General features: G+C 41.3%; 1 protein-coding gene across 1 annotated transcript; it reads right to left on the reverse strand.

The window, feature by feature from the left end:
- Positions 1-136: 136 nt before the first annotated feature.
- lrrc75bb (leucine rich repeat containing 75Bb) lies at positions 137-27,208 on the reverse strand. Its single transcript, XM_071465191.1, has 4 exons — positions 26,607-27,208; positions 21,490-21,618; positions 17,988-18,100; positions 137-2,704 (listed from the first exon to the last, which is right to left on the reverse strand). The coding sequence occupies exons 1-4, from the start codon at positions 26,895-26,897 to the stop codon at positions 2,101-2,103; spliced, it is 1,137 nt and encodes a 378-aa protein (XP_071321292.1). The 5' UTR covers positions 26,898-27,208; the 3' UTR covers positions 137-2,100.
- Positions 27,209-27,698: the final 490 nt, after the last annotated feature.

A 27,698-nucleotide genomic window follows, 5' to 3' on the forward strand; every position in this document is an offset into this window, starting at 1 on the left:
ACCTTTGAATTAACACAATCTAAGTGAACCACACTCCTTATTCAGATGGGGCCCTGAAACCACCACACTACAGTCAAAACAAATGACGGAGGTTTCCCATCAGTCATGTAAGAAGAAAAGTCCACAACAGGCGAACTTGAGTCAAATCATATTTATTTCTGAAGCAACAGCAGGCAAACATCAATTTTACTTTAAAAGCCAGCCATGAGGACGAAATCAAATAAATATACAAACAACTTTATCATGGCAGTGATTTGTGTGAAGGTTGATGGTTTATCTGTCAAATCGAAAAGCGATAATAGATAAAAGAGCTAAAACATTTACTTTAGGATGCGAGCGACTCAGTGTGGTTTTATGTCAACAACAACCAATAAAAAACAAAGCGGGTGTATTCAGGGACGGTGTCGTCCTTAAAGTGCAAATGAGTAAACATTTCATTTCGCGATCAAAGGTAGTAATTTACTCAGCACGTCCAGAACACACTCATGCACAGAGGCGCACACTCTCATTATGCTCTCATAGACACATGCACGCTCACACACACACACACACCACCAAGCATTCTGTTCATTAATATCCCTGTAAACACAAATAACCAGATTTTCCTGAATAATAGCATCGAGAAAAAAAGAACAGAGCACATTAACATCTGTAGGCAGGATAAAGAGTGGGCTCTTGTGGAGTTGTGTTCACGTGCTGCAATTTTTATCTCATAATTATTGGGATATTAATGTACATATAAACCGTCTGCTGTCTGTCTGTGGGGTCTGATGTTGCACTACAGTAAACAGTCAAGCCCATTTATTAAAAAAACAATACAAAAAGATGACAACTACACATGTAAAAAAGTGATGAGTCAAAAGGAAACTTGCAGTTTATTCATGCCACCACGAAGATGAATGTGCACACTGTAGCACCACAGAGTGAAGAGAAGATAAAAGCAGAGCTGTTCATAATCGTTTCATTGTCAATCCTGTGAATGCCTTTAAAACAGTGGGCTTCTCTCTCATTGCTTATGGTCTGATTCATAAATAGAATCACTTATGACCCACCAGTGGACGAAATTATCTGGGGCTAGTCCTATTTACTGGGAAAAAATAGATCTTCTGCTCACCATCTGTGACTGAAGGGGCCTAACGAGACCCGATAGAGGCAGTAATCAGTTCATCAGCAGCTCCCGCCCCAAACGCTGTGTGTGTGTGTGTCATCTGCATGTCTGCATGTGTGTATCAGGCTGAGGTCTTTCTCAGTACAGCTGCAGCTTCAGTATCCCATCATGTACTGAAGCATCAGTGCTTGAAATTTCAATTAAAATGGATTCAGCACGCCTCATTTACTTACCCTAAGTCACTGTATATTTTTAAAAATAATTCCTGAATAAATGCTGTGTCCCAACAGGAGAAACTGGAAGCATATTTTATGTGAACATAATTTCACTACAGCTGAGTTTCTAACTAGAAATATTTATATCATAGCAAAAACAAAAAAAAAAAAAACATCGGCTGAAATTAAACTGATCGATTTCTTAAGTAGGGTATTTAGTTACTTTGATTTATTCAGACTTTTCACAGAAGCAGGGCAACAGGGGGGAAAGTTGTTAGAGAGGCTGGACTAGATATAAAAAATGTGCTTGGGGAATGTGAATTAGTAATGCTCCCCTGTCCTCAACAACTACTGCTGAGGTGCCCTTGTGCAAGGCACTTAACCCCCAGCTTCTCCAGGGGATAGTGACTGACAATGGGAAGCTTCAAGGTGTGAGAGCACAAAAGTTTAGGAACATAAAGCAATGAAAAACATCAAGCCTGTTCAGTTCACTTCAACTCCGCCTGGATAAATGATGGTGAAATCAATCCATATAAATATATTCTCACTGTCTGTACAAACACAGAGCTGTCTGCATCTCACTGCCGGGTTTCAGCAGTCAGAGCATCCAGAGGGAAACACAACACAGTTACTTATTTTTAAAGTTGTTTTCAGAAACATGTGGGTCACTGTAAGCATCTTCTGCCACAGTGACACCTGCTAACACGTGAGGCTAGACTTAGGGCGAAGTGATACAGAGGGATATAAGGAGCTGCCAGAGGAAGCAGCTCTAGGCGATCACCTCCCACAGAAGTGCAGTGGCACATTTTTTGACACATTTTCTTCTCCAAAGCCCCAGGCTTGAAGCTCCAGCCTGTCCTCCTCCTCCTCTCTCTCATCTTCCTCTACATCTCCCTCCTCGTACAGACTGGGCTCTTCCACAGAGGTCTCCATGTTTGGGTTGTAGTGACCGAATGCCTGCGCCTCACCGGACTCATAAATGGTGGGGAGGCTGCTGCGTAAGCCAAAGCGTCGCCGCAAGGCCACGAGCAGCGGCTGCGGCACGGTGAAGATATCAACATTGTTGCCCAGGTCGATCCAGGCCAGGCTGGGGAACTTCTTAGGGTCCTTCACTGTGTCTGTCAGGTCTTTCAGGATGGCCACTGTCAGACGGTTGCCATTGACAGCTAGTATGGTGAGCTTCGGCAGGCAGCTGAGGTGAGGCAGCAGCAGCCGTAAGCTCTCGTCCTGCAGCTCGGTGAAGCTCAGGTCCACAGCCGACACCGCGTCACTGCTGCTCTGGAGGTAGAAGGCCACGCGGTGGACGTCTCGGCCAGACAGCGGGATGCCAGACAGATTAACCACATCACCTGACAGCTTCTTCTTCAGGGTGGTCTTCAGGCTGTGACAGAGGAGACAAAACAAAGTTAATTTTGTTTACAAGCCGGATCTCTGAGGGACAATTAAGCAGCCATCTGTTGCAAGCAGTATTAAAAATGTGCTAATTCTTCAGCAGTAGCAGTCAGTTTTCTAAAAGTGTGTGAAGATAAACAATCTTTACATAATGTTACTGAGGTTATTGATTTATAAGGCTCTGTAATGGGCTACCACACTGTCCCACAAGTGCGGGGAAACTGCAAAGTATGCAAAAACAGAGGCAACATCCAACAATAGAGTGTAGAGAGTGTAGCAATCAATAATGTAAAGAAGAGCATTTGCATTTAAATTTGTCTTGGTCTGAGTCCCTCAAGCAACAAATTCTGTCTCCTGGGCTGAATGTCATCCTCTGAAAGGCACCAGCTGTTTTCAGTTTCGGGCGTCAATTCTTTCCCTTAAAGCCATCTCTACGCCAGCGCTAAGTCTCTAAGTACAAAACAACCATCAAAGACAATAAATTAATAAATAAATGATTGGAAATCAGAGTGAAAAAAGCAAAAGCAGACATGTTGGCCTCCTGTCCCGGCCAATTAGACACAAATGTGTCACCCTCCTTTGAGCTGCAGTTGTAGTTACACCCCTGGGACAAGTGTCATTTTGAAAACAGGGATTCAGGAGAGGGAAATGCATCCACCTTCTTTGCATTTTTAAAAATCAGGCCACTTGTGTCTGAACTATTCTGAGTGACGGGTGAATAAACCACTGGAGGTGATCAGTAAAATTTTATGAAATGAGAGAATTAACCGGTGAGATCCCTCTGGCTACTGTTGCAGCCAATCGCTATCATGTCACTGTCAGAAAGTCCTGAAGCGACAAGATACAATAGATAGCGAAAGGTTGTAGGCCTAGTGACTACCTTGTGTCAATAAGTGCAATTCTGAAAAGACTAAAATGGACTAGTGCACGTCCTTCTCTTAAAGGAGCTAATTGTATGTTTTGCTATTGCTCCATAGCCAGCGTTAGCATTAACAGCAGTTTACTTAGCAGTAGAGTAGAAATGTTGCAAATTCAGCATCAAACTTCACTGTTTTACTCAAGGGCTGTCTCCAGTGGTGGAAATTGTTATGCTAACCAGCTAGCCCCGTCACTGTAGCATCCAGTCTGTCCTAAAGAAGTCGAAAACAACAGCATAAAACCTGTTGTATTATAAATACAACGATGCTTGAAGCTCTCGGCCGGACTGGTAAGTAAACAGCTGTTAATGCTAACGTTAGCTGTGTAGCAATGACAGACCTTACAAATAGCTCCTTTTAAAAAAGGGTTTTGTTATTCGGGAAATATATGCATTTGCTTTCTTGCTGAGAATTTGATGACAACTCTCGTGTCTGTGCGTTAAGTATGAAGCTATCATCGGCGGCCAGCTAGCTTAGACAAGTTTTGTCAGATAATTGTGATACATTTCCTTTGAGATGTTGTGTGAGACAGATATGTGAGGAGGGTAAAAGGGTAGAAGCTGGATGGACGAACACACTAGAGGAACAAAACCATGTGAGAAACAAGAGTGATAAAGGCAAGTGATCATCTGTTTCAGTCAAATGACTTCAGACAACAGGTGTGAGGTGAATCTATCTTAAGGAAAAGTCCTCCTCTAACTATCACGCTTGTCAGGTTGGATCATTGTATCCCTCACTGCCTCTGATAGCACTGGGCAGTGCGAAACAAAATGTTCTCTCTATACCAGAACGTAGTCAAATATGCATAGGAGCCATAAAGCAGCTTTCTGCACGCATGCCATGGTAGCAGTGAAGTGCTAAGACAGAGCCTGCTGCAGTGCATTAGACCCCCTTTGTTTATGCTGGCATTTAGACTTGGAAGAAATCAGAGCAACTGCCAAACAAATGACAATAAGGTGGAAGTGTGGGAGACTTTGTTTAAAAAAGCTGACAAACAGGAGAAAGATGTTCTGTTTAAATGGCCTAAGGTTTATCCTGTCTTTGTCTTAGTCTTGTCTGCGTTTGCTCGTCCCTCTGTTTCCTCAGGCACAGCGAGGATTATCTCTGCATCTCTCTCTGCTCTCTGGTCTGTCTGGGAGCCTCATAAATCGGCCGGCTGTGCTCTTTACATCAGTCACCCTCTCTGCTCGGTTAAGGGAAAGAAAAAGATCTGTAGCACACAGGGGCTGTGATTCGCAAGATTATTGATTCCAGGAGTAGGCTGTAATTCATCTCTCCCTCCTTCATATCCTCACTCTTGCTCACAGCCTCTCACTTTCCCTCTCTTTCTATTTCTTGGCCTCTTTTCTTTTTTCTCCTCATTGTAATCTCACTGTCTCTGAAGCTGAATCACCTATATTCACACTTTCTTTTCTCAATGGCTCACTTGAAAGGTTATGGAATTAATATTCTCCTCTGGCCACCAGGCTCCAATAACTGAAAATGCTTCCTGTATTTTTCTTTTAGTTCAGCATCATAGTGCTGCAACTAACAAATAAGAAGCAAATCTGTCAATTATTTTTTCTATTAATTGATTCATGTTTTGGTCAAATGATCATGTGGTTTTAGGACCTGCTAAGAAAATTATGAAATATAGCTAAGATTATGATTAACAGTATTGGAAGTATAGTTTATTTGTATGACTTTTTATAATCTTTCTAAAAAGAACTGGCCATCACCTGTAGATAAATGCTATCTGTAAAGAGCAGTGTCGGGTAAAAATATATTTGTTTTGTGGGGTAAATGTTTGACCTCCTTTGCTTGACAAATTCCCTAAAACAATTATATGATTATTAAACTGATATATACTGTTTAATAATTAATTTTCTGTAAATTCGACTAATGGGTTTATTGTCTGAATCAAATGTTATTGATTCTAACTGTAGTTTCTTAAAATGCAGGGAAGGTCTCTGACTACATCAGCAGCTTCTTGGCACACTCAACCACTCCTGTGACTTCAGAGGGTTTTACTGTACCACTGTGCAGCTTATGCACTTTACTGTAATGAAACTGATTATGGGCATCGACTTTTGTCCTCTTGGACTTATTTATAGGAGGGTTTTCCTGCTTCTGCTTAGCCCTTTACTCTCACCTGTGTGCTTATGTTTGTGTAGGAAGAACTATTCCATGAGACTAAGTCAGGCAGGGCAGGTCCTGCAGCTGAGTGGGTGGTGCAGGGGGAGGATGGGCTCTAATGTGCTTTTAATGAGACAGAGTAAAGAAGGCTTCAGACTTCCTTCCAATTCTGCTGCCTCCCAGCACCAACCGTGGGCACAGATCCACCCACGGGCTGCTCGGCTGGCTGCAGGCCCAAGGGCATAGCTAGAACTTCTAAAGCCACAGTGTAAACTATACTCCGTCACCGTGAAATGATAACAACACAAACAACAAAATGTTTCATCTACCCTCCTCTGATGTGGCTGCCATGCTCGTAGGCAATGGTACATATCCTCTTGGACCAGTTCAGATGCAAAAAAAACTTCAAAGGATAGTCCACCCGCATAAACATGATGCGTAACAAGAGCGTCCCCTGTATCGGGACTCATTTAAAAGCAAACAACTGAGACAAATCCATCTATTGACATCTTCAGGAGCAACTGATACAACAGTGCAGGAATCTAATAAGAGCTGACTCTCATGTGTCAAACTATTGGCTGCTTAAATGTGGGTTCAGGCAGGCTGTCTAATTGCTTTTCATAGCCTGTCTTTCCTCGGGGAGGTTGTTAACTTTTACGCACTGAACAAGGGTCCTTGCTGTTCTATAGTTATGTAAACCCCAGAGGTAGGAAAATAAAACATCTGGGGTTTGTGATGTTGAAATGGAGTGCAGGCAAAAAAGATCGCGCTTCCAGGAAAAGGTCAGAACACAACCTGAGGATGTGTCTTTTAATGAAGCATTTTAGAAACTAGTTTTTTTAGGGATATGAAGACTTGGTGATTCAATCTGCATTTAAACCACACTGGATGGAGTTCATACTAGATAACAAAACTACAGTAGCTTGATCTGTCACAGACTGCCAGTGCTGATAGAGAGATTGAATTGCCCAGCCGCAACTGTAACAACTGCACAGGCAACACATCTGCTCCAGCAACGTCTTTCTACGCAGCATAATGTGTTTTAACATGTTCAAATACAGTATATTACAATAATATTTAAGTTGTTTGCACTGTTATTTACCACAACTAATATTGTATTGCTCCATCTTTATTCTTCAGTGCTACACATCCCCAGACAAGCTAAAAGCTTCTCCACTAAAGGTCATGGCGACCCATTGATTTCTGCATTCACACTAATTTTCTAAACCATGTCTAGTGCCTCTCGTTGCCAGGTTTGACTCCACTCAGTCTAGCTGCCTACCCTGATGTTACAAAAGTTAAGTGCTCATTATCAGCGTTAGACTGCGGCTTCCCTACTTCACCGTTCTGCTAATCAATTTCCGCATGAATGCAACCAAACACTTCCTCTACACTGGTGGAGGTGGAGAGCTGGAGAGGTGAATATTTAAAAGAGGGCTGGGCCTGAGAGTACATTCTCCTGGATTAAAATACAGTGACACTTTTACAAAGAGAGTCTTACAACCTTTCAATATTCTGCCACCAGGGTGAGAGTTAAAAGCAAATGGCAGCAGAAACTTGTAATCTGTCCACCCACGTGGAATACATGTTCCCCTTCATTTACTCTCATGAATCAGTAATACATCAAGAGACACGGGGAGTGTTAAAGGTTATATTTTTTTTCCCTCACGTTCATTTACTGTGGGATTTAATACAACAATGGGCTTTATGTGGCTCTGTAAAACTGTTTGACTTGTTTTCCCCTGAGCATTCACTCTCTTTTTGTACACAGAAACTTCACTGAAGCTACTGAGGCTGATGACAGGATTCATAAGTTGGAGAAGCTGGAACCAGAGAATCAGAGTATTTACTTCAAAAAAAGATCCTCTGGCACAATGATTAATTGATTCTGAAAGTTTTGCCTGATTGATATTCTGTCAATTACTTGATTCATTAAAGTAATCATTTTGGCTCTGGAGACCACCCCCGTGTGTGCAGTAGATTTGAAGATACAGCTAGTGGCTGGTTAGCTTAGCTTAGCCTGGCAGTGTCTGAAGGTAACAAAACCCATCTAACAGCACCTCTAAAGCTAATTAACATATCACATTTAATTGATATCAAGCTTTTTTTTTTATTTTTGGCAAGAAAAAAAAGAACGACTTCTTCAGTGTTTTATAGATAAGTAATAAGCCAGCTAACAAAAAGACAAAGCAAGCTTAGTTTACAGTTTTAATGCTAGGGGAGGATATATAGGCTGACCTGGCAACCAAAAAGATGCTCTTATTTATGTTTTAGGTTATTGATCTTTGAAATATTACTAAATCTTTTATAAACTTTTGATACAATATTTTAAAGTATAAATGCTTCATAAAGTATGCCTTATTAGAAGGTATAGGAAGAGATAGTACACAGTATTTCAGCTGAGAGGACAAACTCTGTAATACAAATTCAGATTTATTTCCTGCTGAGCACGCAGAGAGACGCTTGACCCATTTCAGGGGAATGAAATAAAAGCACTTGAGAAACAGTGGACGTGGATGTCGTTCCACAGGCCCGTGGGATCGGTAAGATCAATGTCTGCTTCATCAACGCTTTGGTCTTGACTTGTTTATTCCTCAGATCGATTTGAGCTGTTCTGCCTCCAGGCATTTGTATAATAAATGTGCAGTAGTCTGGCTCAGCCGTGGGAGATCCTGCGAGGATCTAATGTACAAACTCATGCTTGGAAAGTGAGCTGGTAAAGGACGGCTCCTTTGTTTCTGTGCTCGCGCTCTATCTGAATGCGCCTTCGGGCCTGTGACCGCAGGCTACAGTACTGAACATTTCCTGAACCAGTTTGTTTGACTCAACTCAGTTTTAGCATCAAATATGTGACTCTCATGCCTTAGGATAGTTTGGCTCTTGTTAATGAGAATCCTTTACAGTCACTCTGAGCAAAAAATGTAGTTAAATATGCCATTTTCTCAACTATGCAACTGTCACACTGATATTACGGTTCTGTAGAAAATGTACTGGGAAACATGAAAGTGGTGATTGCATATAGTACCCAGTGTCCTCCAGTTTCATGGGGATAATGGCACATTTTCTGGGAAGGAAAAAATAGCCTCAAAGCTCATTTGGATTTGGATTAAATTTCAGTGAAACATTTAGCGGATGGGGTGATCAAGGCTTCTTTCATTGTATGTCATCAATGGAGCAGCTCCGGGCTGTGCGGTGTTTTGACATCTCAGATCAGTCACTTAGTTCTTGGGAACTTATTTTGGAATTCAAAGTTTGGGGGAAAGTACCAATGTTCATGTCAACACAGAGTGAAGTGAAAGCAGTGATAGGAACAGCACATGTGCCCTTAAAAAGAAAAAAAAGGGAATCTAAGACACAAATCATTAAAAACAGAGGCCAAATCCCCAAAAGACTCCAACTTCTAGATAGTGAAGTCAAATCCCTGAAGATGTAGCACCATTACAGATGTGAAGGTGTAGCACATAAAAGGGTCTGCTGAGTACAGCAACTCTTAATCAGCTTTCAGCTACTCCTTCATACAACTCTCGTGGGCTCTTTGGACATGAATGTTGGAAACATGCTGAATGGCACCAACAGGAGAGGCATTTTTCTTCAGCACAAAACACAGCCTACACTAAAGTGAGAAGGAGAGCACCCAAAGGTGGAAAAACATGACCTAAAGAGAATGAAGGAAAGAAAAAAAAAAGCCCTTTCTTTTGTAAATCTCACTCTGCTCCACCAATAACAACACAGACAGCCCAACATGGATGTAACATGGATTACTTCTAATAATATGTGACTTCAGACCGAAGATAAAAGCATATGTGCGCTGTTGTGCCAATGATTATAAAACCTCCCGGTACAGAATGTACCATAATGCAACTGCGCAGCGTGTAAAATGCAAAATGTACTCCACGGGTGAGCTATAAATTCACCCATGATTTGATTTGATGTGACAAACTGGATGCTTAGGAGAAAAGAATACTGCGACAGAACACATAGAAAACAGTTTGCATTACATAACTGTACATCATGGAGGAGTGCGCCTGTGTCTGCTATACTATGTCAAAGCACTGTTATGAAACCAGCATTAAAATGCAGGGCTCCGAACACGAGCTGAGGGGTTTTACTGTGGGGAGTGATCTGTATCAGCCTTAAAGGATTGAGACCCACAGATCATCACAAGCACAACAATCCTTGTTTTGGTCATTCTCAAGCTGCAGCAGTCTCAGACATAGAGTTAAAATCCAATCAATGAGAGGTTAAGAGGGGTTAAATCCCTGGATAAAAACCGAGGAAGTCTTGAAATGCTGTTATTTTTAAAGCAGTGTGCCTAAATTTCATTTAAATTAAAAACATCTTCAACCTTGTGTTTACCGATCAACACATTCAATCATTCTAATTATTTCTTCATGGCACTGTGCCCTGAAAATTGGAGCAATGGTTACTGAGTGTCTCTCCCTCCTCCCCCTCATCTTCCAGGATCTCAGTCTGTACCGCGGGAAGCCCTCAATTATTCATGGACGAGGATGGTGGCTGGATCTTTAAGTCTCTATTAAAAGTGGAGGTCAAAAAGAAAGCAGATTGAGCAGACTGAGTGCTGCATGCAGTCAAGTGGAGTACCCCATATCTGAGTCTGAAAATATGACCAGAGACAGAAAACCCTTTCACAAACCTTACATCTGAGGCTGTGGGCTTGAAAAATACAAATTTGTATTTTTCACATGTTATTTCCCAGTGTTGTCAATTCTTTTTTGCCCTCGTCTTAGGAGTTGACATTGTAGGTTAGGCAGAGGTCAGACTTGCTGAGTCGGAGCCTGTTCACCTCAAGGGGGGGTGACTTCACTCCAGAAACAGGTCATATGTGTTTTAAAGGCAGATGACACATGGCTCAGTGTACAGATGTCACATGTACAGTAAATACATTGAGGAAGAACCATCTTGTTCATTTTTCCAGACAAAGCACAGCAGCTGAGTGACAGAGAGCAGGTGTATTCAGATTAAAGTTGACGCCTTATTAGTATTATTATTGTTATGGTGAGAACACAAAGAACAGCAGGATATATTGAGTCAGTGGTACTTAGAAAAAAATCACTGGTTAAAACTTCATCCAATGTGACATAATAATGGGTTAATTTTACTTTAAATTTAACCCTAGAAAATCACCCAAAACGGGGCTATTTTAATTCGGTAACCCAACAAAAAAAACAGGTCAAAACACCCATTTGTACTGTGTAAATTTAACCCATGCTGTGTCATGTTTTCATTTTTTTTTCAAGCTGTCATTTGGACAATGGATCAAGAGACTTCCTGGTTGAATAAAGGTTAAACGAGACTATAGCCATGCTAGCAGCACTGAGCGGCTACACCACGGGCTGTACTGAGCTTTAAGCTAAATACTAAAATCAGCATACATACTCACAATGGCCATGCTAACATGTAACTATTAAGCAGGTTTAGTGTTTGCATGTTAACTATCTTATTTTAGCAAGTTAGCATGCTAACATTTTCTAATTAGCATTAAGCCCAAATTTGAGCTAAGACTATTAATGATGTCATTAGTGTTGCATGTATTTAGTCATATCTACGAATTAAAATTTTTACATGATGATGGCACTGGATGTAAGAGCTGTAAACATAAGAGATTTTATTCTGAACCACAAAAGTGAAGCTCACGGTGGCTTCAAAAGGTAAAGTCAGGAGATCCCCAAGGAGATCATTCATTGTCTGTCTTCTGATTGAAATCTTGTTGTGGATGGAAGAGAAAAACAAAGAAATAAAAACAGAAACTTGAATTAGCAGCAGAAGAACAAACTTAAATTCACAGGTCACCAACACGTACAATAGAGGGGGACTGCAAAGGTGAGAGGTGTAGTGTCTTGACAATACTGCTGTGGCCCTGGAAGGATCATGTAAGAGAGAGGGCTCAAATTAACAGCGAGGAAGGGAGGTAGAAGGGATTTCTTTAAAGATTAGAGCAAATTAGCCTGAGCAGAGCAGGGAGAAACAGGAGAGAGAATCCCAGCGAGCACTCCTCTAGTGATTAGCCGATGAAGAGCCGTCGAGGAAACCAGGGATAGAAATATAGTCATTGAAATGCAGCTGAAAAAGTGGTCATAAGCTTACAGAATTTTACACAGACATCTTAAAAACATTCACCGCTCAACGAAATGTAGCTTCAGTCGAGATGCATACACGGCTGCTCGCTGGCTAATGCTCGCCAGGGTGATTCAGAACTGAGAGGATGACGCGAGGTGCCACTAAAGGAAATTAGTTTTTTATCCTATGAGCAAAGACAAGGAGAAGGTCGTGATCTTGCTGAAGTGGAAAGGACATTCAAACACTGGTGATAAAGAAGAAAGAGATGGATTTATAAGCACAGTCTGGAGGAGTCATGATGCAGGTCACAGGCTGCTGTGCAGGATAGGCAAAGGCCTGTAGGTATGGGAGAGGCTATTTTAGCTTCATTCTGTATGTCAGCATCTGGGGAATTGAAATCTGAGCAGCTACAGGGAAACACTGGAAACAGCACAGGTTGGTTTGACGTAACAAAGGAGAGTGTTTCAAGACCAGAGCTAAGAGAGGGTTTTTGTAGTCGGGAAAGGATTTAAGGATTTAAACTTGAACAGTTAATAGAGCAGAGTGACTAGTGAAGGAAGCTTGGATCTGACATTTGTTGTCGAGTTCAGACCTACAACCTCGAGCTGCAGCTGCAAAGTTCCCGTGCAACGTCGTGGTGACTGTCACTTGACAAGAGCTTCGGTCATTGTTGTTACAAGACAAGAGGTTACAATACGCCCTCCGAGCAGCGCTATGTCTTCAGGGCAGATTGGAGGCTACAGTGAGTCGCTATCGGAAAGTAACGAGACAGACCAGGGCTAGCTGATTAGCATGCTAACTTCAGTAGAAAATGTGAAAGACGCAAGAGTTTACATTTGATAATAATAACAACAATAACAGTTTGATACTAAACGTGCAACGTTTCTTCTAGGCTGGTAAGTAAACTGATGTTAATGCTAATGTGAGCTATGTAGCAATAGCAATGTAGCAATAGCACAACAAAAACAGCTTCGGAGCATTAACCGGTCATTGAGGCTTTAGCTGAACTACCTCACATAAAAGGTTGTGCAAATATGTGTTAAGACAGAGGTGTTTATATCTGGCTAGAATTGAAAAACTACAGAAAACTACAGAAACCTGATTAGTTGCTGAAAATACTACGAACTAGGAACAGCAAAGGCAGTTTTAGCATTAAAATGCAGAATTTAACTGTACAACAGCTGCTACCCAAGACAACAAGGTCATTAACACCTTTAATTCATTACTTATGCTGCTTTCACCACTGGTAGACGAGGCTGATAAGACCCAATCAGGCAGAAACCAAAGGTCTCCTATTTTGCCCGTCGAGACATGTAACCCCAGAGTTTTCAAACTAAAAAGGGGCCAAAACCTTCTGTTTTCGGTGCTTGAAAACTCTAGGGTATTGTAGATGGGCGTGACAGGGTGAAAACGTAGCAGTAGAGATGCAATTTAAAACGAAAACGCAGAAGTGTGGACGTAGCCTCAGATTCTGTTTGACAATCCGACAAGGATGTTTGAATTATTTATTGATATCTTTAGCAGAACCAGCAGGGATCAATGTGGCATTGTCACTGCTGATGGAAAGGAGAGTGATAGCACAGGGGCATCTTTGTCATGCTGAGACTGGGTTTGAGTCGAGGTCTGGTGTGAAATTAATTTGGAGTTTCAGCAGAGAGAGAGTCCAGAGAGTAGAGAGAGTAGTGAACAGCTACTGTTGGAAACCAGTTTTCGGCCCTTTGCAGATCCGTCTTAGGCTCAGTCTTTCTTGCAGGCCTACTTCTGGTTTCCTAATGTCTTACTTGTCATTGTTTGCATAATGATGATGATAAAGACAAAGCATGATGAAATTGTTGACATTTTCATATTTCAAGACATGAGGTCAAATAGTCAAATCTTCTTAGAGAACATTTGTTATATTTCACCAGGTATAAACTGTGAAACATTCGGTATAATGTGTTTTCAAACATCTTGAATGTTAAATATTACCAGATGATGTTATTGATGGTGAAATCAGCAGAGCACTGACTGTTCTGTTTTCTTGTTATTTGAAGAAAATCTGTTGTTTGAATACATAATTTACTTTGAAATACTTGCATTTTTGGCAGCTGCTAAAGAACTGTTTGTTACTACTCCAATAGCCTGTTTTCAGTAACTATTGAGCTTCATTTGAAGATAAACAAAAGTGATTACATGACTTTTGGACAGCCTCAGCAGTGGGGGGAAAGCCACTTTAGTCTGAGCAGTGTGAGGTCTGGGTCAAATATCAGGACAGACTATTAACGCTCACCCACAGCTGATGACACCTGCCCAAACAGCTGTCACAGCCACGACTCGTTACACTCTTATCATCGGTCGGCACGACCTGTATGACTGAATATCAACTTAATCCAGTTTTCTATGGTGACTCAAATAAAGAAAAAGTGCCAGATGCACATAGATTTCCTTCCATGCTTGCAGTCTCTTCACAGTATGTGAAGGTTAACACTGAACAGAAGAATCAGTCGACTTCTTGAACCGCAGTAATTTCTTTAAATGTACTGAAGTCTGTAAAAGCTGTGGTAAGCATCAATTATTGCCTTGCAGTAAAGACAAGCAATGAAATAACATCTGCAATCAGAGTCTAATCTCATCTAAATGTGCTGGAAGGGCAATTTTAGTGTAATAAAAAAATGAGCTTGATGAATCTGAAATTCAGTACCAATTACAATAACATTAAGAACTCCTCTGGGGACTCAGCAACACTGCACATCTCAGAAACCTGGCACATGGAGCTGCAGAGGAAAGAATTAAATTGCCTTGATAATATATTAAGTGTGGCACTCTTGCTTTGCAGTTACAGTGTTATAAAAGCAAAGCAGGCTGGATTAATAAAGCCCGAGTTATGATTTATGTGTTATCTCAGGAAGACTTGCAACCGAATCTATATATTTCATGAAACCAATCTAATTTGAGACACGGCTGGAGAGCAGGCTGCAGCACATTTCTAGATTTATCCAACAGACTTTTCAATATCACCCTCATGGAGAAAATAAGAATGTGAGCATGCAACCACAGCATGTGATAGCTAATGCTTTTCCATTCTTAAATATGAAGAGATCAAATTCTCGATCGATTCGAAGCGAGGCAGGAAAAAGAGGGAAATACACGACTTCTAATCGGCAACCTTGCAGTGATTCCACCGCCCCCCTTTCTCTCTCTGTCTGACAGAGCGTTTCCCCAGAGCCTCAGCTCAAACTGCAGAACCGCTCTGTGTGGCAACTGTTGAACAAAATGGACTCTCAAAAGAAGGAGGGAAATATCCCACAGGAAAAGTGGAGAGGAAGAAAATCAATGCAAGGAAAGGGATTTTAAAATAGAAGAAATGAAGGAGCTTGGAGTAAAAAAAAAAAAAAAAAAGGGAAAAGGAAAAAAGACAGCAGGGAAGTGAGGGAGACTGAGAAAGAGAGAGGAACAGAGAAAGGGAGGATTGGGCTACAATGAAAAGATCAATAACAGAAAAGCATCTGAGACCATGTAAAATACGTCCTAATGCTTAATTTGATCCAAAGACATTCACTTCGGCAGGTTTTAGTGAGTGTAATAATCATGGTGAAAGAAAACAAAAAAACAGTCTGGTCTGAGTCCCACAGTTAAGGGCTGCTGTCTGGATGGTTGCAGTGGAGGCTGAGAGAGAGACAGGGCTTGTTAATGAGCACACTGGGAGAGTCTGCCTTGTTGTTTTGTTGAGTGTTATTTCGAAACATTGCAACCAAGAGACTTGGACGGGAAGTTAACTCAAGCTGTCAAAAAATCTTTCAATCTGGGTTAATTGCTCAGGGAGAGGGAGTCTCATGATTATCATTTGAAGTTTTTTTTTTTCTTTTCATTATGTCTCCATGAATGTATCTGTTACTTAATCTGTGATGGAGAGAGTTTTTATTTGTTTACACAGTATTGTAATGGTTGCGGCAAACAGTGTCTTTGTTTTGGTCTTTCTTTGTTTCACTGGACCACAGATAATCAGCCTCTGATGGCCCAAGTTCAAATCTCCGACTATTCACCCATGCTTCCTCTCTTAGTTTCCTGTCTCAGGCCACTCTCAGAGACAGTTTGGGAGTACACATTAATGATGTGGGATAATGGCAAAAAAACACCACCCTACCAAATCACACTGCCGGTGGTGGTGTTTCAGCTGGTGTGAGGCTGTTTTTGTCACAGTGGTATCAGGCAGGAAACTTCTTTTGCTGCTGAGAGTGTGAAAATGGATGTATCATCCTACAGAGGACTACAATTTAGTTCTTAGATTAAAATTTGATGTATTAGAGGTCCCATATATAATCTCACTAAAGGTGAGATTTCCATGTCTTTTTGATCATAAAGCAGCTCTATGTGCTATATAATTACTGTATCAAAAGGCTCAGACTATGGAGAAATGCACACAGCCCATACCCAGAAACTGTGCCATCAGGACCGCCGTAAATTTGTGATGTCACAACAAAACAGTCATCGCTCAGTTATGCCACCTTAACCTTTGTTTTTGTTGCTCTAACTTTATTAACAACCCGACACCAAGTGGTAATTTTGTCGCTGAGCTAGCAAGCTACAAAACAGAAATGTTGATGAGACACTGCACAATTGTTGGATGTCAGGAAGCCAATATATCATTGAACAGCCTCCCTGAGCAGACCAGTGGATAAAGATATTTATTCGAAGAGTATATTAATCTCAATTTGATTGTTTCTTATGCTCATTTCTCCGCTGACTGACCAGCATGGCCAGGGTATGATTGGGTTTTACCAAGCTACATTGGTAGGCGACAATTCATCACCTGTGGTTCGTCTGGCTGTGTGCCACTCAGAAAACAGTGAGCCAATCAGAAGAGAGGCTCCCTGTTCACAAAGCACCCTGTTCTTGCTAGAGCTCCAGAGAGAAGCACGAGAGAGGAGACGTACAATTACATTTATACAGCTTTTGGTACTTAAAAGCACAAATGTATTTTATTATGGATATCAAACCTTCAAATAAAATAACTGAAAAGTGTAAGATATTGGGTAAAAGCTATAAAGAAATAAGTGAAATTGAGAAAAGTAAAAAAAAAAAAAAACTTTATTAAAAAATAAAATGAACAAAAGGAAAAATCCATTAAAAGCGCAAAATTGAGAAGCACAGACATAATGCATCATTCCACATTTTAATCAATTTTTTATCACCTCAGGATTTTCTAAAACAAATTTTCTTCTATCAGTATCAAGTTATTTTCCTTCAAAAAGATTTTCCTCAGGGGCGAGGGCCAATTTATTTCACCATAAATTATCAAATGACGTGTAGACCAATAATAATACCAGGGTTGAATTGAGATTGAGAGAAGCCTGTAGCAATTATGACAGAAGTGAAGGAGCCAATTAGGTGAAGTTATTGGAGAGCAACAAAGTCTGCACAGGGAAGAGGCTAGATGGATGGATGAGACACCGCAGCCTTTATCCCCTAACCTGAATGTAATATTTTGCCCCTCCCTGACCCTAACCAAACCTTAACCACCACCATATTGCATAATAAATCAGAATTATTTTTCAATAGTGATTGGTTGGAAGTCACAGACAAATTATAACGTCCTGCCGACACAAAGTGTTTCTGTGACACGAGGACATGGATGAAACAGTGTATTTTGTGGTCTTAATTTGTAGGAGACAAAAAAACCAAAAAAAACATGGCAAAAGGTCTGCAAGTGATGGATACTCCTTCCTTGCCACGGCAGCAGTAATAACCTCGGGTCAGCATCAGCAGACTCTGTATTATAACCACTCACACGTAAAACTAATGATATGCTGCAAAGCAGAGGATAAAATTATTCTGCTGGGTGGGCACTGTGCCGTTTTCCACCTCAAAGATGGTGTACAATTGCTAAAAATGTCACCACATAATCTAACAAATATGAAATATTGATATTTTTTAATTATCTGGAGCTCTGTTTTCAAATCAATTTCCTTAGTTGAACAAAATCCCAAGAATTCTGTAAAAAAAAAAAAGAGTGATTCTCAGGAGGCAAAAGACTTGTCCCAGACTTCCTCTCAGTCAGACAGTATCTCAGAGAGGCTCTGTGGAGGATTATGATTGGCATTGATGCTTATGGCGAGGATGTGTTTGCTGCGGCAGGAACTGTCGATCTGAAGACTGATGGCACAGCAGAGAGGACACACTCACCAGGCCTGAGACTTCCTCCTGGGCACGCTCTGTCTCGTCCACTTGGAGTGAGGGGTCAGGTGGTAAATCAGCTGCCGGCAGATCTTGTTGGTGGACTTGAGGGAGTCAGTCTCCTGCAACACACACACACACACACCCACACACTCAAATGACGGATGATGGACAGCACATGCAGATCTAGTTCATATGACAGAAGGTTAAATATCTACAAAGCAGAAGCCATTTAGAAATGCTCCCTTTCTTTATTCCTGCAAACTACTGATGATCTGATTTTCACTTGGTAACAAAGTGTTTCTTTCTTGTCCTTTGAAAACAGCTGCTTCAAACACTTCCTACATTGAAACATTAATTTAGTTTCCCTTTTGCCTCTGTCTTCCTCCGTGTCTCCTCCTCCTCTTTGCCTTCTCATTTCTCTCTTCCTCCTCCGTCAAAGACTTTAAATGGAACGGGTTGCGCTGAGCAGGCTAAATCTAATTAATGGTACAACACGACAACAAGAAAGAGGCAATGTGGCGAGAGAGAAAAAAAAAGACAGGGGCAATTTACCTTAAGGCGATTAACCATTCCCACTGCCACTTCCTTTCTTGGGCGATAAACAAACATGCCTCATACTTCAAAACGTTCAGTGCTGCTGTTTCAGCCACTTGGATGACTGAACACGATGTTACAGCTGCGCATACTGATTTGCTGTGTGAAAGTATTATTAGAAAACTATGATCTGGAAGAATCAACAGAGTCCCTAAATGTGCAGTACTGTAACTCTGTACGCACTGTTAGAAATGAGCGCATCAAAACAAAATATACATTAAATTAACTGCAACTGAAGCTCATGAAATTCAAAACACTCACAAACTATGCATCTTTTAGTCCTCCGCATGTCCTTGAAGATATGATCTCAATAAATCTCAGTGTGGTGGAAAATAGTTGCCACAGAAGCTTAAATCCAGCACACTGCCTCTCTACATCCCCGTCACGTCTGACACAGTATCCTGCCACGGGTCGCCGGCCAGTCAGGAGAACATCACTGCCAGCTACTCACTTTCCCTCACTTTCTCCTGGGCTTTCCTGTTTCTCACAGGTGATTATCATCTAAACTTTGTAAGTAAAAACTAGACTAGTGTGACTTTATCTTAAGGCAATCCATCTTTTCCTAGATCAGATAACTGCAGACTTTAGATAACTGTAATGGCCCCTGGGTCTGTGTTTTACAGCTTCTCTGAGCAGCTTCTGTAGTGTTATCACCCTCGTACTTGAGTTTGAAATGTAATTTGAATTCTAATATGTCTGATCTGTATGCCAAGCTACAAGCAGATGAGCTGACTCTCAGTTTGGATAAATCACAATTTATATCTTAAAGGACAAGTCCTTGATTTTATTGGGATCCCCTTTTCCATACAAGTGAATGGGAAAGTGCTCTCTAAACTTCATATGCATAATTGAAGAGTTGGTCTTAATGATGAAAAAATAAGCATGTGGTGCATTCAGGCTGGTTGTACTGCTCGGTTTATGCATATTACTGATATAAAGAAACCTTTTACAGCATCAAGAATGACAGCAGATTATGATCCTTTGTTTTGAATAATTGTGCTGTGCCAACCTGCACTGTACCTTTAGGGCCTGTACAAAAGTTATTTAGGCGGTGAGCAGGGCTGAAACCTACCTTTTACTGAATCCTTCCTTTCATCCCCTCACTGGTGTTTTTTATTACTTCATTGAACCCTCCTTCTGACTTGAAAAGAAAATCTGCAAGGCTCTCCACACAACACGTCAAAATAATATTACACTGTTAAATTGGTACAACTTGTTTTATCATGTACCCTCAACCTTAATGGAGGTTTTGTGTGCGGCACCGATGTACACATTAATAAAACCCCCATATACAGACACAACTGTTGTCCTCTCCATATGGAAAAGTGCAACTTCATGGTGCATGGCATCAATGGAAGTTGTGTTTTTAAATGTAACTGTTTATGTAACTATATGGCAAAGAAAAGTCAGACTACTCTACCTCTACACAAAACAGAAATTACAACACCCACCCCCTTTCTGAAGTTTTTGTATAGTTACTAACAGACAGTGAGAAGTGTCTGTAGCCTGGGACTCACACCAACGGACTTCACAGCACCAGTGGACTCCAGCGGCACCAGCATCACCAATCTGATCCCGCTGGCCACCTACCATCTGTCACTGCCCTCAAAGTGCTCTCGCTGTTAGTGCCAAAGGCATGCTGACCCCAGCCCTTTTGACCTCAGTATGATATCCACTGGGCACCTGCCCACACTTGCCGGTAGGAAACAACCAAACCAGATCATCTCACACACCTGCAAGTCCTGGAGAACAGCTGGTGCCCATTTGCCACTGTGTGCTGAAAGAGCACAGGAGCAGCAGGAGAGACGGACCACACAGTGCCAGCGGCAGAGTCAAACCCTCCCTTTGGCCTTACCATTCATCCCTGACCTCTCTACCTTACCATACAACACGCGGGTGTCCCTGTTTATAGCTGTGAATCAGGAGTAGTTCTCATTTTGATTTTCCACATGAAGACTTAAAAAAAGATGCACTGTAAACTGTGTTGAAAAAATGTCTGAAAGGAAGTGCTCAAAGTAAGCACTTACTCTCAAATCATCATCCAAAAAATTTAACATCAGTTGCATTCGTATCTTACTTTAATGCAATGAATAATTTAACCAGTTCTTGATATTTAGCATCTCATCATGATTGGTACAACGGCACAATATCCAGTTACCAGATGCCAGTTGTATCTGTGGTCACACACAGTTGATGTAAATGAGAGGTGCCACATTTCACATTTTTTTTGGGACACAATTTTTTTTTATTAATTTCATGACTTTTATCTACAACAACAAGACGTCTTGAATGGTAGGAGGGCCTACTGAGCACTGGTGGGACCTGTTCTTCATATATATTGCTCTTTATCTAGCCAATATTGTTTTTCCAACACTTTTGTGACTTCTGTCAGCTAAGTATACACAGTGTAACAAATACTGCATGTCTGTCCTGGAGGAATCAAGCCTCTAAAGATAAAGGGTCTTGTATGATGTACAGGTTTTAAAGCCCTCTCAACAAATTTGCGATCTGAAGCTATATAAATAAAAAAAACTTGCCAATCACATTTCCCCTGTAAAAAATGATCCAGCCAAATCTGAATAGTAGGCAGGGTCCCTTCATAAAAAGGTCAGTATGTTTTAATACTGAACATATTTAGAGACATCAAGACATGCATAGTGATCCATTATGCTAATGGTTAAACACTTAAAACAGCATTCTCCTTGCTTCCTTGCTGCTGACATTGTGTTTGTAGAGAACACACTGGTGGGTTATTGTTAATACAATAGCATGACAACAAACATGACACATCTACTTAGGCATGGCGAATGAATGTGGACATGTTGCAGCTTCCCTGTTCTGTACTTCTTGTCCTGTTAATGAATGTGGAGTCTGTTATGTTTTGGACAATGACACCATTTTTCATGATTCCTACCCTCTTTGGACACTGCAGATCCCGGGCCAGACTGAGCAGCAGCTCATGAGAGATGGGGTCCACCAGGTTGAGAAAGGCCGCGTTCTTGTACAAAATGTCATTGAGTGATGTCCCCTGGAGGCCCAAGTCCTGAGAGAGAAGAGGGGAGAGAGAGGTGGCTTGGTTAACTCTTTCTCAACCTAACATGTACTGTATGTATATAGAACATTTGCAGTTGGAGTAGTGTTGATTGGGGTGTGGGTGGTATGTGTCCTGGCATATGTGTGTGTGTGTGTGTGTGAGAGGCATTGGGAATAAAACTAATGCAAGTTAAAAGTGGTGCAGTCTTTTTTCAAATATTACAGTTATACCCTCTAGTAAAGATAATAATCCTGGTTCCTCTTATCTCATTTGCTGGTTTCACTCGTAGCACTGTCCATGGGACTTTCTATCATTTTCACAAAACACAACTCTAAACTACCCGAGGACATTATTTTTTGCTTCCAGTTAAATGCACTTCTGCTTTCTACCTTCAATTTTCAGAATTCATAAGTAAAAGAAGACATGTGATAGTGCAAAACAGTTTAATAAAACCAGGAACCAGGACACATCCCCAGAGGTCGATGATATTTGTATCATCTTCAGGCTTTTTCTATTTGCTGTGACAACGTAAATATATTGAAGCTTCATCTTCAGGTGATGCTTCAAATGCTGATGTGTCATTAACAGCCAGCGTATGAGACATAACGTTTTCAGACACATCAAATGGCCCCATGAGCACATGGCATCCACCGCCTCTTCAGGGAAGATATCAACACATACACACACACACACACACACACACACACACACACACATATACATATACAGACTTCATAACAAACTAGATTAAAGAACACCAAACACCACCAACACCAAACAGCAGAGAAGACATGAAACTGAACAGATGAAACAAAATATTAAGGAGATTAAAGGTTTGGAGAAAGAGGAAAGGAAGTCAGATGAATCATTTCTGCTCTAATCCATAACAACTGTTAAAAAATGATTTCCTCTGCTCATGCATGTTGTTCTGTCACTGACACGAGTACTTCTACTGTGTAAATAGAACAGTTTCAGTGGACCATCATCCTGTAGTTTATAGCGATGAGTGTTTTATGTCATGTAAAACTGTACAAGCTGAAGAATAAATACTGTCAGCTCTATAGGAGCTGCAAAGCTTCCCAAATAGCAGGCTGGAGGTTGATGCTGAGTAAAATATGCTCTATATGCTCTGACAGCCCTAACACTTCAGGGCACAGTGGAAGCAAAGTGGAAAACTCCCATCAGCATTTTCTCCTCCTCCAGCTTTTGAGTTGATTTATTACAGCAGAGCGAAGCTGTGGGATTCCCTGACGCCGGGCTATCCTCCAGGCCAGCTCTCCCTTCAATAAACCTCATTTAGTGCAGGCTGTGGGTACCACATGTGTCCAAAAATGAGAGCATGGGAGAGGAAATTGAAGATTATTTTGTGACGATGATGATGATGTGTGTGTTAACCATGTTGCACAGATTTGTGGGCGATTCACAGCTGAAACTAAAATACACACAGAGATCTGATGCCTTGGATTAATCTGATTCCTACCCATAAAAGCATGAAATGTTTTCCTACTTGTCACCGGATGCCTGTACACATGCCTGCATGACTTCAGATCCCGCTACAAATGCCCCTGTGAAAGCTGCATATCTAATCTGATGTCTGCCTCATCACAAAAAGTCGGAATAAAAGCGTTGAGCTCAGAACATCATCCCACACATGCAGTTCATTAGAATCCAATTAAATATACTGCACAGTGCGACAAATCCAGTCCCACAGTTTTCTGCCTCAGTGGAAGAAACATGTCGTAGCTGTCAGGTGATGGACCCTCCAACTCTCACTTTTTTTTTGGACTGAAGGATTAAATGTTCTTTACTGAATTGAAGAAGTGACAAAATCCAAGGTATGACGTCAAAACTGCAAAGCCGGTGTGTGAAAACAGAAAGCTGTTTTCCTGAACTTTCAGAGACATAAATGTTCAGCCAACAGCAACAATGCTTTGGCAGAGGCCAAGGTCAATATGTCAGCTTAGTCAGATGTGACAGGTCATAGTTTATTTGCTCTAACACATGAGTATGCTGTGCTTGAAAAGGGCATGTTGCTCACGTCTCCATAAATATTTCTACAGTCACATATGTGATCTGTCCCTCAAATAAAGGAGAACCCTCTAAAAGTGAGTGTCCAATGTTCATGCTGGCTTTCAAATAAACTCCAGTACATGAATTTTCATCAGATATTAGTGCAGTAGCTGCAGGCCGTATGCACCTAGTGCCAATGTGCCTATCCACTCTCTGGCTGAGAGAGGGATGAGAAGATTGATACCACTCCCACAGACAGTGTGTTTAGGCTAAGCTAAGCTAACCAGCTGCAGGCTGTAGCCTATTCACTGTACATACAGATCTTCTCATCTAACTACTGTACTTTGTCAAGCTGTTCCATTAAAGTGGGTCTGTGTGCATTTTTGTGGCAAGAGGGGGAGGACGCACAACCAAGGCTGCAAGTAACGATTATTTTCTTAATCAATTCTCTGCCGAGCTATCACATATTTGGCATTTTTGCTTGAAAAATGATTTAAACATTTAGTTGATTATCAAAATCATTAACTATGATTCATTTTCGATCATCATCTAATCATTGAAGCAGTACATGCAACAACGGACCCTGGCCAGATTTGAACTGGAGATGTTGGGGTTACAGGGCCTGCAGCTTAGACCAAAGGTGTTAAAATTAACAGCAATTTTTCTACATTTTGTTTAGTCCTGAAAATAACAAAAAATGAAACCTCGATAACTCTTCTGTTTTAAACCCTTTCCTTAGACCTAACAGTTAATAACAATTAATGGATACTTCAACTAAAATACATTTTGTCTTGAAGTATTTACAGTTGAATTAAATAAAGAATTAAAATGTCGTGAGAGCTAACCTTATACTTCATACAACAAGGTCTTCATGCACAACAGAGAACACTTTAATTAGTGTCTTCTCCATTGCTGCACATTGGCTCCTGTGTGTGTGCTGTAGAGCGTAACTGATATGACTATTTGCTGATTTTTTCTTTACTAATGAATATCTAGAAGATCCCAAACTAATTAACTTAATGGCCCAGAAGGCAGATCTGCGATGGAGATACAGCGTGGAGGTCGGTGTTATTGGTTCTTCTTTGTGATGACTTCCTTTTTGTGAACGAAACATGTTACAGCATCCATCATCTCAAGGTGATTATCTCCAAATCCATCCGTCCCTGAGAGGAAAAGACTGCTTTGCTGCTGGAGAACAACAACAGAAGATCTACAGCCAGTTTTTTTTTTTTTCCAGTCTTAGTCAGACACTTGGCTTCAGCCCCAGCAACATACACCAGTAGCAGCACTCTGGCTTCACCTCAGTGAGCGATGGAGAGAGTATTCGTGCTCTGTGAGCAGTTTAAATGTAGAGCTATGGAGAAAGCCGCCCTTGTTCACGACCAACAAATGTACGTGTTGATCTTTGAAATCCTTCCTCCTATAAGACATGACTGACTGCAGGATTGCTTTAATAAATACAGGCAGACACATTGAAGACTTTCAGGAAGCTATGCATGAGTCATATCCCTCCTGCTTCACAGAAATATGAATATATACTACACAGAAGTTTAAATTCACCCCACACCTACTGCATTACATCCTTAGTTAATGTTTTCAGAGCATAGATACTAAAGAAATCTGTCCTCAGTTCAGACCTTTCAGACACGCATCTCTCCCCATCAGCATTGTGTCCTGCTTTAATCTGCACACATCTGTATAATTTATTCTCTGGCACCATACAGATGGGCAGGGAGTTTTCATGACAGGGGGCCCTCTTGATCAGAACTGCTTTTGTCTGAACTTCAAAACTGTTCCCCTTTGATCAATGCACAGCTACCAGAAGGCAGTGGAAAGCTCAAGCTGAGCTCTAAAAACAATTTCTTTATTCATCTTCTCTCTAGTTTGGATAAATCTTTGGAAAGTGAGGATTAAACCAAGGAAGGTGTTACACAGGAGCGTGTAACAGATAAGACAGAAAAAGCCTTACCTTAGCAAGGCTATAGAGTGGAGCTATGACAAAGACGTGTTTGCACAATGCTGTGCAACAGGGACAGATTAGAGCTATTTAATAATTCCACATTTGAGTTTGGATAAACTGCACCTTCATATGTAGATTTGTATATTTAACATTCTCTTTTATGCACATTCCAATCCTGCTTCACACAGGAGGCAGTAAACAATGGCAGAAAAAGGGAACAGATATAGCTGTCCATTCATTTAGGTTATTTACTGAAGATTTTATTTTAATCCCTGCAGCCTTGTCCCTCAAAAGGCCTCATTAACAAGAATCTATAGGATAGTAGGCTTCTATCGTTCAAAAATCTGACAGTCATTCACTTCAGATCAGAAAGTTGAGTCTTCATTTGAATGTGTTTTTTATATTCTACAGGGCCAGCATGAAACACACTCAGTGCTGTGTGTTGTTTGGAGCTCATCGGATATTCAGAGCATGAACTAGCTCCATGACCATTCCCTTTCAGACAAAGCAGGTGGGCAATTTAGACAAGCATCTCAACAAATGAGGCATTGTAAGTGCCACCTTTTTCCCCAGGAATGTTACAAGAAGGCCAAAGAGTTCAGTTTCTTATGCATGTCCTTTATGCAGGACAATAATGTTTATGAGAAGCTGCAAAAAAGTAAATGATTGAAGGATTTTAACTTAAAAAAAAAAAAAAAGATTAACACACTGACACCTGCAGGTGCATGTGCATGTGCCTGTGAGGGGGGGGGGTTCCTCCAGTGACTGTGATCATCATAGCTCTAGCTGGGCTTTCACTGGTTCATTCACAAAATAATGGGATAAATAAATGTTGGGGGCAGCTCTAAAGTTGCTGCTGTTTCTCAGTGAATCTAAAAGTCTATATGTGATTTACAGATGAAAAAAAATAAACTCATGGGAGTAGGAAAACTTTTTTGCTCAGGTGTTTCAATTAAATCACATCAAGAATAAAGTTTCCTACACTGACAATAAAGTAAAACCGAGCCATATATTGTCAGTCCCTTACCTTCCTCAGCAGTTTGAGCACTTCAGCCGCTTGCTCCATCCTCTGCTCCCGGAGAAGCCTCTGGATTTCCCGGATCCACGCCACACGTCTGACATAAGGGCTGTGGTTGTTTTTCCGCAGCATCCCTGGGAGCTTGTCGGACTTGAGCATCAAGGAGGTAAACAACAAGTCTCCGCCGCCTCTGCCGCCACTTCTCTCGCTCTCTCCGGGGAGGTCGTTTCTCTGCCGCCTTCTCTTGGACAATTTGCTCTCAAAATCGAGACTTCTCTGTCTGGTCAACTTGGAACCCATCACTCCTGAGAGGATGTGTCGGTGGAAGTGGTGGTGGTGGTGGTGGTGGTGGTGGTGGTGAGAGGGATTTTACAACATGCAGCCAAAACATCACACTTAACTTGCAGCGAGATGTGCCGACATGCATCTACCCTCAGTTTCAAAGTTTCGAGCTTGGTCAGAAGTGTGAAGCATCACCATACTGATGTGTGGCCGCCCGGTCTCTCGCCGTCGTCCCCGGCTTGCATCCAGCCCGTGCACTGCCCGAGCGCTCTGGCATCCTTTGCTTTACTCGGAACTGGTGCGCTCCTCAGCCAATCAGATCGCGATTCTCTGCACAGCCCGAGAGTGAGACTCAAGAGGGAAACTGCTCTCATCTTTCTTATCTGACCCCACATCATAACGCACAGGGTGTTGATTTAATCGGAGCCAATCAGATTAAGTAGACTTGTTCAATACTGTGTTATTATAGGGTGTTATGTAATAGTTTCATAATCTGACAGTGATAGATAGATAGATAGATAGATAGATAGATAGATAGATAGATAGATAGATAGATAGATAGATAGATAGATGTTTTGCCCAAATGGACAATTAACAATTCAACCATGGCAATACCCTGACTCTAAAGTGCACCCATCAGTTATGCAGACTGTGCGCTAAACTGTTTGATGCCCATTAAATCACTGACCAATACTGACCAAGCCCACACAGATAAGAGGCTAAGAGACATCTAATCATCACTGAAAAAAACATGACCTGTAAGTTCAAATGGTGTAGAGCTGCCTTCAACAATTCAAAACAAGTGGATCGGTGGTGATG

This window comes from Trachinotus anak, unplaced genomic scaffold (genome assembly GCF_046630095.1).
Source record: "Trachinotus anak isolate AG129_WGS33_773 ecotype Australia unplaced genomic scaffold, CSIRO_AGI_Tana_v1 ptg000028l, whole genome shotgun sequence".
Classification (NCBI taxonomy): Eukaryota; Metazoa; Chordata; class Actinopteri; order Carangiformes; family Carangidae; genus Trachinotus; species Trachinotus anak.

Excerpts from the sequence above, each read along its gene's own strand:
- lrrc75bb (XM_071465191.1), bottom strand. The coding sequence starts at position 26,897 with ATGGGTTCCAAGTTGACCAGACAGAGAAGTCTCGATTTTGAGAGCAAA. Across the intron at positions 18,101-21,489 it reads ATCTGCAGTGTCCAAAGAGG|GAGACTGACTCCCTCAAGTC; the intron begins GTAGGAATCATG and ends TGTGTGTTGCAG. Across the intron at positions 2,705-17,987 it reads AGGAGGAAGTCTCAGGCCTG|CCTGAAGACCACCCTGAAGA; the intron begins GTGAGTGTGTCC and ends CCTCTGTCACAG.